The sequence below is a fragment of the Eriocheir sinensis genome, unplaced genomic scaffold (genome assembly GCF_024679095.1).
Source record: "Eriocheir sinensis breed Jianghai 21 unplaced genomic scaffold, ASM2467909v1 Scaffold1520, whole genome shotgun sequence".
NCBI lineage: Eukaryota > Metazoa > Arthropoda > Malacostraca > Decapoda > Varunidae > Eriocheir > Eriocheir sinensis.
In genome coordinates, this window is record NW_026110874.1 from 4,409 (window position 1) to 18,156 (window position 13,748).

The 13,748-nt window shown below is 41.3% G+C and overlaps 1 protein-coding gene and 1 long non-coding RNA gene across 3 annotated transcripts; one reads left to right on the forward strand and one right to left on the reverse strand.

Moving 5' to 3' along the window:
• Window positions 1-1,186: 1,186 nt before the first annotated feature.
• On the reverse strand, window positions 1,187-7,653 carry LOC126990280 (vacuolar protein sorting-associated protein 26C-like; the record flags this gene model as incomplete). The annotated part of the gene is made up of 4 exons (XM_050848847.1): window positions 7,468-7,653; window positions 2,177-2,320; window positions 1,581-1,814; window positions 1,187-1,255 (listed from the first exon to the last, which is right to left on the reverse strand). Coding segments are annotated over exons 1-4 (504 nt in total), but the record flags the coding sequence as incomplete, so codon positions are not given.
• Window positions 7,654-9,557: 1,904 nt separating this feature from the next.
• Window positions 9,558-12,225, forward strand: LOC126990282 (uncharacterized). Of its 2 annotated transcripts, XR_007744192.1 has the most exons (3): window positions 9,563-10,456; window positions 10,839-10,906; window positions 10,975-12,225. It is a non-coding gene; the product is annotated as an uncharacterized LOC126990282 (long non-coding RNA). The 2 variants fall into 2 exon arrangements; XR_007744193.1 differs by lacking the exon at window positions 10,839-10,906 and having other exon boundaries at window positions 9,558-10,456.
• The last annotated feature ends 1,523 nt before the right edge of the window (window positions 12,226-13,748 follow it).

Below are 13,748 nucleotides of genomic sequence, written 5' to 3' on the forward strand. Positions count from 1 at the left end.
CACTATGTTCAGTTCAAACTCTGAAATATTAGTTATTAACATTAATGGTGCATACTTATACCATATTTATAAATATTCAGTTAGAACTATATGCTTTACACTTGGATTTGGCTCAAACATGTAATAAAGGCAAGTTTTAAATTTCTCCTAAAACCATACTCCTTCCTAGTACCAGACTTACTCATAGGTAAACAAAACCTGATGTGGGCCTATCCTGCCTACTCAGTAAATACAATACATGCCACTTATCTCATACTGTAGAGCATTGAACTCATGATTCACTGAATGATTTCTATGTGGTAAAGTATACAGATGTATATAGAAGTTACTAAGGGTAGGGCATGAAGGTGACTATATGTAAGCATTTATGAACTCCATGACTGCAGTACTTACCAATCTTGAAGTTGGGAGCATGGTGGTGGCACAGGTAAGAGGCGAGGAAACAACATGTACACAGGATGGAAACTCCACGGCAAACATCTCCCTCCCCAATCTGAATGTTCTGGATCCGGATGCTATAAAATAAGATAATTCAATATAATTTCATAATGTTCTTTTGAAGATGATGTTCATTTTAGTTTTTTAATCATTTTGACATATGCAATATATGGAAAAGTTGAAAATGTACTGGTAACAAGGACACAATGAAGTGAATATTGAGGCATGAGAGACAATGGGGTAGGGAAGGTCATCGTGACTGTACACATCCTTAAAGATTTAATCAAGAGAAAGGCTTACCTTCCTTGCTGTAACCCTCACTAGAGCCACAGGTCTCCAGCCTCTGGCTGGAGCTCACGCTGCTGATGCCTCGTTCACACTCACAAACAGTCAGCTGCAAAGACAGTCCAGTCACAAAATAATTAAGACATTCCACCAGTTCTAGTTGCAATGAAAGTAAGCAGACTGAGTGGATGAGGGACCAAGAGCACAGGGTATAAATGTAAAACAATGCTTAAAACTTTCACAGCCTACTCATAATTACATTGACTTTATTACTTATACAGCTGAAAAATGTTTGCTTTCAAACATTTTACAGAATTTCACATTTTTTCAAGCTCATTCTCTGTAAGAGAACAGTTAACAGCAAATACTTATATACCAACTTCTCCTGTCAGTGGCTTTGAGAGCGGATAGTTGACAGAGTCGAGGTGGCCTTACTAAGAACTGAGGATGCGCCGATCACGACATTCTGCAGAGTCTCTGGGCTGATTTCAAAGTTGACTCTTTTCCATAGGTTCCTTCCTCCAGTGCCAGTCTGCAACAGTACATTAGACTAAATGTAGAATCAGTAATGGTAACTAGATGGGTTACACATACAAATGCAAAAAATAGTAAGAGATCCTGCCTTTCATTTCATCAGATGCCCTCCTCTTACTGACTGTCCTCTGCCACAAAGCAGCTTCCCCTGCTATCTTATGTCACTATTTTCAAGCTAACTGGGGTCAATGTTAAAAATTGGGTCCCCTTTCGACACTTTTTGCCCTTAAGCACTTATCTAAAGGTTAGTCTTTTTTTTCTCCCAACTCCTCACCTTGTCTTCGGAGAATGGGATTACTGGATAAGGATGGGCAAATACACACCTTGTACTCCACAATGAACTCTTGTGACCTATTGACATCTTTGGCAAGGAGGCTGCGCTTGAGGTCGCAGCGTAGACAGTAGTGCACAGTGATGTAGATGCCATGATACGTTTCGTAGAGAGTTTTGGAGGAAGACCGTAAAGTCAGCGGCAGCTCAAATGGAATTTCTGTCTGTCCTGCAGGCAACTTTCCAGACTTAGCAATCTCAATCGACTGATTGATCAAGGGGATTGGCTGAAACAATGATAAACTTAAGTGATGATTCTAATACATACTCGAAAGTTGATAAAATAACAAAAAATATTAAAACTATATAATGTACTGCATCCAAACCCTTCAACCTGTTTGCATAATTTGTTTCAGAAAATGACAACTAGATCGGGTGGTACTGTAAGCTATCATGTCCAGATGTTCTCTCAAACTAGAAAAAAAAAAATAATAATAATAATAATAAAGCAAAAAAGTCTACTTTAGTAAGTCAGCTTAAAATGTGAAAACAGATACTTGAATCCCTTTGTGACGTACATGATACCAAAGATCCCAATAGCATCTCATGAAAGCTACACCACAGGTGTACACAGAGGTTCTCAACTTACCTTTGATGAATTTACGATGGACTCAAGTATGCCAGCACTGCGGGGTGAGAGCTGGAGGTTCACCATCCCATCTATGGTGAGGGTGATGCCATCGTGTCTGGTGTCAGAGCGGCTGTCCACCATCACCACACCACTCACCACCTCCTGCATGGAGTAACAAATGTACACTCAGTGACCCAAAAAGGACAGGCTCATAAAGTTGGGGGCACATGCAATAGCTATGAATGATTTTGGTGCTCATATCCATCTCACTGTCCCTTGATTCTGTGGTGGGTAAGAACTCATTACCTCAGGACACAGGGCAGGTGTGGCATCCAGGTTACCATAGTTCACCTTCTTCAGGTGTAATGCGGGGAAACCCAGAACAATCCATCCTCTTAAATAATTAAGGTATTAACTGTGAATTAGGTGATGGTGAGGCAGGTCATAAATTCAGACAGACAGACGAACCAGTGATGGGTCAGCATCGCGTGGGTTTGACTCATAGTGAAGGTGCCGAGGATGGTTAAGTTAGGTTTTTCTTTTACGGGGAACAACGAGGAGGAATTTTTCACCTAAGTCACGTGGGAGAGAGGAACAGCTGTCTCTGAACTCCTGAGTTAGCGGAACAGACCAAGTATCTGTAACTACAACCACCGTTCGGTATGCTAGTTTAGCCGGCAGCCACGCCAAAGGGGGGGGAGTCGAATTATTGAAGGCGCTGAGAGCTGCCTATCAGTCAAGCCTCAACGTGTGAAGTTAATTCCAACAGACAGTGATTATTTAGTGTGTTACAATGTTATTATTATACCTATAACAGTTAACTGAGTCAAGCCTCGCCTCTCCTCACGCCAGGTTCCCTACTGACTGGGCGGTTACCCCTTTGTTGTGTTAATATGTAAAGTTCCCCCTTGTTGGGCTTCCATGATCACCCTCTGGTATCTTAGACCCGCACGAATGTCTCATCCCATGATTAACTTAGTAATAGAAAAGGAAAAAAAAATTTTAGTATCATTTGTATAGTCCAATGGTTGTGGGAATTCATGACCACCTCCTTGGTGTCCTGAACCCCCATGACTACCGTGCTTCCATGATCATCCCTGTGAACACATCGGTGGTAGGAAACATTTTCAGTATTAATCATGTATCATTGAACCCTGATTAGGGTAGCTGTTATTTAGCAACAGTTAGGTGTTTAGGCTATGGCCAGTGTACCATATCTTTCATGTAGTTGTAATAGTCTGAAGAGATGAGTGAGCCCTTTAAGGTGAATAGGAGTGATGAGTGATAATTATTAATTAGGATTGTTACTTAACTTCAGTAAGCTCGCTACCATTACCAACAGAATGATGAATTGTAAATACTATTGTTAATTAACTTCAGTCAGCTCGCTACCATTACCAACAGGATGATGAATTGTAAATAATATTGTTGCTTAACTTCAGTAGGCTCGCTACCATTATATACCAACATAATGTGAATAAACCTCATAATTTAACCTTGTGTTGCATCACCCTAACAACTATGAAACTCACTTGATAGTAACATATTAAAAAAACAGAGGATTGAAGCTGAAGGCAACACACAGGTACCCATTTATAAACAAGCCCCAAAAGGGAGGATGAGTGAGCTGTGTACCTCGACCCACAGACTCATGGCTAGGCATGTTAAACACTAGATGCTTTACCCAAAATGTTAGCTATTCCATATCATCAGCAGTATAGCTAAGGAAGGAAAAGGGGATGACTATTTCAGAATACTTCAGGGTGCCTAATGGATAAGAAGCCGTATTACAAGTCAAACCTGAAGGGTTTCGGACATGAGGATCATTGGGTGTTGGTATTACAAGTGACACGCCTAGTTTGGGTTCAGCCAGCATTACTGGAATGATCAGGAGAGATTCATAGGGTGGATCCCCCCATCCAAAGGCTGCTTCCCAATGAATGAAAACAGCGAACATATTCATCCATTTCTTCACAATGATTCTCATTAGTGATGTTTTTTCATGAAATTATCATGAAGATGTCAAGAAAGACACTAGTATGGGTCCTGATGGTATCCATCCACTGGTTCTGAAATTTTGTCAAAATAATCTGGCTTACCATAATTTTATATACCTTATTTTTACAAAATCGTTAAATACTGAACAAGTGTCCTCAGCATGGAAAAGTTTTAACATAGTCCCTATATTTAAGAAAGGTTTGCATTCGAACCCTTTGAATTACCGTCCTGTGAGTCTAACATCTGTATGCTGCAAGATGCTTGAAAGAATCATTGTGGAACAACTTAATCTTTACTTGAAAAATAATTTAATTTTGTCTGACTCTCAGTTTGGCTTTAGAGCAGGAAGGAGTGTCAAAGATCAATTACTCTTGACATGATGAAATAAGTCAAAGTGTTGATGCAGGAGGTACAGTTGACCTAATCTTACTTGATTTCACAAAAGCCTTCGACACAGTTTGCCATTCCATTTTGATCACTAAGTTACATCATTTGGGTATTTCTAGTAACATATTGTCTTGGATCCACAACTTTCTTACCAAGAGGAAAATGTCAGCTGTTGTTGACGGTTATTCTAGTGCCTGCAAAAGTGTGATGAGTGGTGTTCCGCAACGTTCAGTCCTGGGTCCCGTTCTTTTTCTTATTTACATTAGCCATCTGGCCTCATCACTTAGCTGTCAATATAAGATCTTTGCTGATGACTTAAAAATTTATATGAAGGTTCAGAGTAATAATATTTCCTCTACAATCAACTGTATAGCTACTTTTCAGCAAGATATTGATGTACTGAATGGAATGGCAAAATCATGTGGTCTTAACCTTCATCCAGACAAATGTGTGGGTCTAAGATTTGGCAGAGATATCCCTCCTGCTGGCCTTTACGACCAGTGCTTCATTAGTGATATTCCTATCCCATTCACCACTCTGAGCAGAGATTTAGGGGTAATGATTGATACTAAACTGAAATTTCATGACCATATTCGTTCTGTGGCTTCCAAAGTGGGTGGTGTGGCTTCCAATTTACTGAAATCAACATTATGCTGTTCTCATGATTTTATGATGGCACTGTACACTACTCATGTTCATCCTCTACTTGAATTCAGCTCAGTTGTGTGGAACACTGGCTATATTGGTGACATTAAGCTACTAGAGTCAGTCCAGCAAAGGTGGACCAAAAACATAGATGGCCTAGAGAACTTGTCCTATGCAGACAGGCTTTCTGCTCTTGATCTTTTTTCTGTTTGTGGGAGGTTATTGAGAGCTGATTTGATTGAGTGTTGGAAGATCATGCATGGTGTTTCCCCCTTTGACTCGACTAGACTATTCCAGCTTGCTCCAGTTGTGGGTACAAGAGGTCATGTCTTCAAACTTGCTCATATTCGTTGTTCCCTTGAGTGTCGTCGTCGTTTCTTCCCAGTTCGTGTTGTTGGCTCTTGGAATTCTCTTCCCTTTGCAGTTGTTGAGCTGAGAGACCTTGGTGCTTTCAAAGCTGCTCTAAAAGATTTTCTTGGCCACAAGCTTTACGACTATTATCCCTGACCATATGAAATTAATTCCCAATGCACTTTCCAGCCTATGTCTTATTGGATTATGTTCTGTTGTTTGATGAGCTTGGATAGGCTGGCACATTGGTTGGTGAGACCTTTCGGTTCTATGCCTGACGGTTTACTCAAGCATGGCTCATAGGGAAAGGTCATCCAGGTAAGAAAGCCTATTACAAATTTACATGATCGAAGAGAAGCTATGGTAAACACTGTACGTTTCCCTCGTGAGTATGAGGCAATCATGTGACAACACACAGCAGCAGATTTGTGCATGACTGCTGTGTATGGAATTAGGAGTGTTCACGACGCTTTCAAAGCTGCTGCCATTTTAAGATGGTGTGTCATGGGATTGTTAGTCAAGGTTTCAATAGACCAATCAAACACAGGAGTGCAGAGGGCCTTTTAAAATATTACAGAGAATGGAGCCCCATTTGAACTGCTTGAGAAAATGTAAATGGGGAGGACTTGGCTAAACACACATTATGAGTATTGTTATATTCTATCCTTACCTGAGCATTTGTATGATGTATGCCTTATGTCATAATTCTTTTCAATAAAATAATAACAATTTCATTAGGCACTGTATGCTTTAAAATCATTCAAAAACTTAAATATAGGGTAGCCATTGGCCTGAGTGGCTCTGAAAAAAATGCATTTTGATGATTTTGATAATCTTATTCACCTGTTTATCACATCGGTTGATATCCTGTAAGTCCCCCAGCCGCTGGCCCCTGATATGAGTGACTTGTAATGCTGACATTCGAAACCGGATCTGTACTCCCTAAAACAAACCCTGTAGGAACCCAAAAACGATCGGATTCAACTTGTAATACAACTGAGGAACCCAAACTCAGAGAAATAAAATAAATACAAAATGTCAGTATTAATCTCATGAGAGATGGCTATCATTATCTCCATATTAGCAGTGGTGGGCACCGCTAACCAAAAAGTTAGCTTTGCTAACTGGTAATCCACTAACTAAAAAGTTAACTTCACTTACGCTAAACTGATAAAGATTAAAGAAATTAGTAGAAGCTAACACTAACCGTTAACTTTTTATATATGGATTTAGCTTCGGTTTAGTATTTTGACTCTAAAACCCTTACAAACAGACCTAGTAACCTGAAATTTTAATATGTTGTAGCTTAGACATAGTTTCCTTAATAATTGTACAATTACCCTACTTAAAGGCATAATTTACCCAAAAGCAGAAGCCTTGGAATTATTGCGCCATGTGGCTCAACTGGTGCTGTGTCTGCCCACAATGGACAAGAACAAACCTGTATGAATTTTTCAGTGGACTTTAAGTTAGCGGAGGAGGAACTACATTTGGCGAAAGCTAATAGGTCCACTAACTGTTTCCAAAGTTAACGAAAACACAAATCAGCTAACGGAAAAGTTAGCTTCGCTAATTAGCGGAACCGTGCCCACCACTGCATATTAGCCCTAACATAGCCATACCTGATTTGAGCTCTGCTGCTAAAATGCGATAAACAAAAATTAATCCATCAATATATCCGGTATAGTGTTTGCCCAAACTTCCCCCTCTCACCCAAACCAGGCTGAGGGACCTGTGGGAATGCGGGGTTTTCGGTGGGAAACACAAAATGCGTCGCAATGACAAAGTTTTTAAGTTAGGGGTGGTTTAAATAAGAACATAAGAACGCAGGAGTCTGCAAGAGGCCGGTAGGCCTGTACGAGGCAGCTCCCATACCTAGATAAATAATGCGCAGGACACCTGTATAGGTGCATGACACAGTGGCTCACCCCGGGGTGGTATATTTTGCTGGACCTCTTCACTTGAATGTCAACTGTGATGGACATGATGACCAACGCGGAACACAGCAGACACGCCTTCAACACGGCTGTGCGGGCGGCGGCGGAGCGGGGAGGCGTGGCCAGGCCTGTCAGCTGGTGGCCCGCCGTGTGTGGCTCGCTTCATCTCCGTGGGACCTGCGAGGGGAACTGCTGTACCTTACCTGTACCTTAATTAGTCTTTTTATGGCTCTTTGTTCTTAATCTTTTATTGTAGGTCTTGTAATAATGAAAAAGGAGGCTATGAGATACCCATACAATTCAGGTAATGACGAAAAGGGCTTGTAACCGATGCACATTATCCTCTTTGCTGCTCTTCTGCTGGTTATAGGCCAGTATTTTCTTTTATTTATTTTAGGTGCTGGAGTGGGAGAGGGCTTCGACATACGGTGTTGTAACAAAGCATCTTATATCTGCAATCTTATTACTCCTTGGTCAATGATCGAGCATTTGAACTTATTAAACTTGTATAATTTCTTACTCATATTATGGCAGGAGTGTTGCTCGCTATTTTACAATTAATCGTCGAGGTGGCTGTATGACATCCATGAGAGAGACAGCGTTATTAACCATAAGAAATGAAAAAAAAAAAAAAAAAAAAAAAAACACTGGCAGATAGAGGGGAAAAAAAGTGCAGCCGAAACGCTTGAAGGAAGAATAATTTATTCCTCCAAGGTTGTGCCCAAATTTTCCCCTTCCCGATTCGTCCCGCAGGAAGAACATATAAGAACACATATAGGAAACTGCATGCAAGAGGCCGGCCCGGTGGCCTACACAGGGCAGCCCCTCCCACTATACTCACCAGGGGTGGATCAAATACAATTGTATTTGTATTTGAATTGTATTCAAATACAATTTTAATGTATTTGTATCTGTATTTGTATTTTGACATCCAGAGAAAAAAGTATTTTGTATTTGTATTTGTATTTTGGCACCCAGAAAAAAAGGATTTTGTATTTTGGCACCCAGAAAAAAAGGATTTTGTATTTTGGCACCCAGAAAAAAAGTATTTTGTATTTGTATTTATATTTCGAGTCAAAACCATTTGAGGAGGATAAATACTGTTAAGGAAATAGAAAAAGAAGTAATGATAAGCCGCGTTAATTAATTAAGGCGGAGGAGGAAACAATTAAGGTTGAAGGCGAAGGAGGAAAGGATTAACGTCAGATCACGGGGAAAGCGGAGTAAGGAGAACATTGAGGAAAAAAAATAAGGGTGGGGAGTAAGGAGGAAATTAACCTCAGGTCACATGGAGGAGGAGTAGGAGAGTAAAGTACGGCCCTTAAGGAGTTACTGAGGGATGGGTGGCTCGGAAGAAGGATCCGACTGCAAAAATGTGTGACGTCAAGGAAATGGGAGGCATAGGGGACGAGATGACGAGAGAGACAGTATACCGATCTACTGCTTTAACTTGGAAAATGCACTACAGTCACCTATCAACAAGAGGTTGCATCCATTTCTTGAGAGGACTGATGTCATTGCCGCATCTGACATGAGCCCCAGGTTTAAGCTGGCATGGATGCAATGTAAGAAAATGCAAAAGGAAAAGGTTTCCAAGATTGTGGACCTAATTATTTCCGAGTCAACTCAGTCGACCTTGAAGAAGAAAACATTTCAAGAGAGTGAGCATGAGTGCAACACGACCTCGTCTTTTTGCCTATACATGCCTCCAGCTGGGCAAATGATGGCAAGTGCATCAACAAATGACACTGCAGTGGTGAAGGCAGAACTTGAAACGTACCTAGAAGAAGGTGTTTTGCCTTTTGATGTCAATTCACTGAGGTACTGGAGTGATGCAAAAAGCTTCAAAAATTTGAAGCACTTTGCCAAGAATATTCTAGGGTGCTGTGCAACAACATGGACCCCAGGAAGAATGTAACATCCAAGAACATAAAAAAAAAGTCCCCGCTTAGAAATTAAACAGATGTCGTGATGATGACATAAAAATAGAAATGGGGGGGAGGCGTGGGGGATGAAAGGGATGGAGGGAGATGAAGGGGAGGGAGAATGGAAAGGGGCTGATGAAGAAGTTTGAAAGAAATATATGTATAGAGAGCAAGGATGAAAGAAAGGGAGAAATAGAATTAAATAAAGAAGAGAAAAATAGAGGAACAGACGACTAAAGAGAAGTGGCAGCCCAATACAAATTTTAGGAAACTTTAGTGGGCCGTCCTCGTGAGTCAACACGCTCACTGGTGTTCTCCCTCAGCAGGTGTGTGAATGCAATGGACCTGAAAGACGTTAATTGGTGAACCAATTCTTACTATGTAAAATCAATCAATCAGTCAATCAGAGAAAGAAAATATAATTAAAATGAAAAATTGGAAGTAAGAAAGAAAAGGGAAAAGGATGCTGCGCCGGAAGCCGCGGCGAGGATTCCTTGCTTGTGCGCGTCCCCGAGGCCCATTGGTTCTTCATCCAAGAACCGATAAACGCGGTGACCGGCGCCTTCGCGGCATTTATGATTAATTTTATAATCCAGTCTGGTAGTTTTAAGAAGCGAGTTCTTGCATCCGCCCTCTTCGAATCGGCGGGGCGGTGGAGCGCCAGCGAGCCCAAGGTCTCCCAGGCGAGCATGGCAGGACTGGAGGGCTCCCGGCAGGGCGCCTCGGCGTCCATCGGGATCCCGACGGAGGTGCCGGAGATCTTTCGGCTACAACGCCGGGCAGGTGGGGCTCGTTAGCCGTGGTGGGCAGTTCACCTAGGAGAGCAAACTCCGAACAACAAACCAGGGCAGGTGAGGTTCGTTAGCCGTGGTAGGCAATTCACCTAGGAGAGCAAACTCCGAACAACAAACCAGGGCAGGTGAGGCTCGTTAGCCGTGGTAGGCAGTTCACCTAGGAGAGCAAACTCCGAACAACAAACCAGGGCAGGTGAGGTTCGTTAGCCGTGGTAGGCAATTCACCTAGGAGAGCAAACTCCGAACAATAAACCCGGGCAGGTGGAGGTCGTTAGCGAAAGCAGTTCATCTAGGAGAGCAAACTCCGATTACAAAACCGGGCAGGTGGAGGTCGTTAGCGAAAGCAGTTCATCTAGGAGAGCAAACTCCGATTACAAAACCGGGCAGGTGGAGGTCGTTAGCGTGAGCAGTTCACCTAGGAGAGCAAACTCCGATTACAAACCCGGCCAGGTGGAGGTCGTCAGCGTGAGCAGTTCACCTAGGAGAGCAAACTCCGATTACAAAACCGGGCAGGTGGAGGTCGTTAGCGTGAGCAGTTCACCTAGGAGAGCAAACTCCGATTACAAACCCGGGCAGGTGTAGCTCGTCAGCCGTGGTAGGCAATTCACCTAGAGAGCAAACTCCGAACAATAAACCCGGGCAGGTGGAGCTCGTCAGCCGTGGTAGGCAGTCTGCCTAGGAGAGCAAACTCCGAACAATAAACCCGGGCAGGTGGAGCTCGTAAGAAGTCGTAGTCAGTCAGCCTAGTAGAGCAAACTCCGAACAATAAACCCGGGCAGGTGGAGCTCGTCAGCCGTGGTAGGCAGTCTGCCTAGGAGAGCAAACTCCGAACAATAAACCCGGGCAGGTGTAGCTCGTCAGCCGTGGTAGGCAGTCTGCCTAGGAGAGCAAACTCCGAACAATAAACCCGGGCAGGTGTAGCTCGTCAGCCGTGGTAGGCAGTCTGCCTAGGAGAGCAAACTCCGAACAATAAACCGGGGCTTGTGGTGCTCGTTAGATGTCGTAGACAATCCACGTGATGGGAACACCAAAGAAAAGGAAAATAAAAAGGAACACCAGAAAAATGAAAATATAGTAACAAAACATCAAGAAAATAAAATAAAAACACAGATCATCCACCTTCAGGCCCTAACGTACATCTCCAAAATTATGGGTGAGTCTTTTCTGGGGAGAAAGAGGCTCATCCAGACCAAAGAACATAAAAAAGGGATGATATAGAAAGGAACACCAAAAAATGGGAAAAAGAGAAAAAAAAACATCGCAAAAGAAAAGTAACAACAATAACAGAACAATGCCAAGAAAAGTAACATACAAAGAAACATCATCCACCATTCGGCCCCAAACTATAACATCACCAAAATTATGGATGGGTCTTTTCTGGGGAGAAAGAGGCTCACCCAGACCAAAGAACATCAAAGAGGGATGATATAGAAAAGAACACCAAAAAATAGGGGAAAAAAGAGCAAAAAAACATCGCAAAAGAAAAGTAACAGCAATAACAACAACATCAAGAAAAGTAACATACAAAGAAACATCATCCACCATTCGGCCCCAGACTAACCACCAAAATTATGGGTGGGTCTCTTCTGGGAGGAAAGCGGCTCACCCAGACCAACGAAGAACATCAACAAGAGGATGATATGAAATAAAAGAACATTAAAAAACACGAAGAAAAGAAATAAGAAGAAAAAGAACAGAAAAAAACATCGGAAAAGAAAAACAAGAAGAAAAACACATCAAGAGAAGAAAAACATAATAAACATCATCCACCTTTCGGCCCCTAACTAACATCAAAATTATGGGTGGGTCTCTTCTGGGAGGAAAGCGGCTCACCCAGACCAATGAACATCAACAAGAGGATGACATGCAAAAAAGAACATCAAAAAAGAAAAACAACAGCAAGAAAACAAAGAAAAAGATAAAGAAAAGAAAAGGGAAAAGAAACAAAAAGAAAAAGAAAAACACCAAAATAAAATAAAACAAAAACAAAAAAATAATCCAAATAAATAAAAAAATAAAAAAATACAGAATACGGTAAAATTAACGAACTAACTAACTAATTCAAACTGTCTAACTATTAAACTATCTATCTAACTACCTATCTAACTACTATTGGACTTCCTATTAACTAACTATCAAATCATCTAACGATCGAACATGTATTTGTCTGACTCTTTATTTATTTATCTGCATGGCTATCTATCATTATGTTTATCTATCCATCTTTTTTTTCTTTTTGCAGTTAAGGAAGCAGCTCAAGGGCAAAAGTAGATAAATAAATAAAAAATCCGCATAAATAAAAATAAGTTCTATCTATATCTTTTATTTGTTTATTTGTTTATCTTATTTGTTTATCTTATTTATTTGTTTACTTATCTAGTCCGTCATCAGTCATGGTCAGTTCTACCTACACGTTTTCCTGCCACAATTTTTTTTTCATTGTGTAATCCTTAGTTCCGGTCCGACCTTGAGCTGGAAGGGAAGGACGGGGCAGGGAGGCAAGAAGAGGGAGGGAGGGAGGGGGGAGGTAGGACAGAGTAATAAGAAGAATTTGGATTATAATGGTTCCCCCCCCAAAAAAATAAAACGAAGAAAAGCGTCAAGTAAAAAAAAAAAATAAAAATAAATGGTAGCTAACAATGATAAAGAGTTTGCTAAAAAAAAAAAAAATGGAAATCGATGAGGTAAAGACTTGGCAGTTTTTTTTTTTTTTCAACACAGAAGACAGAAAGCTCAAGGGCCAAAATAAGAGGATACAGAAAAAAAAAAGATCGCTACGTCGCTGCTCCCCAATCTTTATCCTTTTGATTATCTGTGTCTTCACTGTCTTGAATGTGGCAGAGTAAGAGACTTTGTATAACTACTGATATTTGTACTCTTCCGGGTATACCCCATTTACGGTGCTCAATAATGATGATAACAGTATAGCATCAAGTAGTACGCAGTAGCTAGCGTGGCGGCACCTTTTAGCACTTCAGTTTCCGTCACAACCTTACGGCACATTTCTTAAACTTGGTCGAGCGTTTAAAACTCATTCTCCGCTCTCTATTGTCACGTACTTTACAGAGAGAGAGAGAGAGAGAGAGAGAGAGAGAGAGAGAGAGAATGTGTGTTAACCATTGCACTTAGCCATGACACCAAAGGAAGAAAACTGAAGGTAAAGTTAAAGGCGGGTGCATACCCTATTCTTCTTACGCTATCTTCTCACGTAGTTGACTGCTCTTTCGGCCACCTCTTCGGATTCTTTACAGGAGAAGCGAGTAGCGGGCTTTTTTTATTGTTGTTTCCTTTTTGTGTGCCCTTGTGCTGTCTCCTTTGGTGTAAAAAAAATAGCTGTGTGTGGCTTGTGGCAGGCAAGAACCTGTTAGTTACCGGCACCATCTGAGAGGGTGTTTAGTAAGGCCGGCAATTTTTACACTCCTAAGCGGGCATTAATGATGACAAAATGCAATTATGATGTGAAGTGTAAACTTGTGAAAAAAGTATCTTTATATTTTTTGTATAATTTCAGGAGTATTTTTATTTGTATCTTTGAAATCTGGAATAGGAGTAT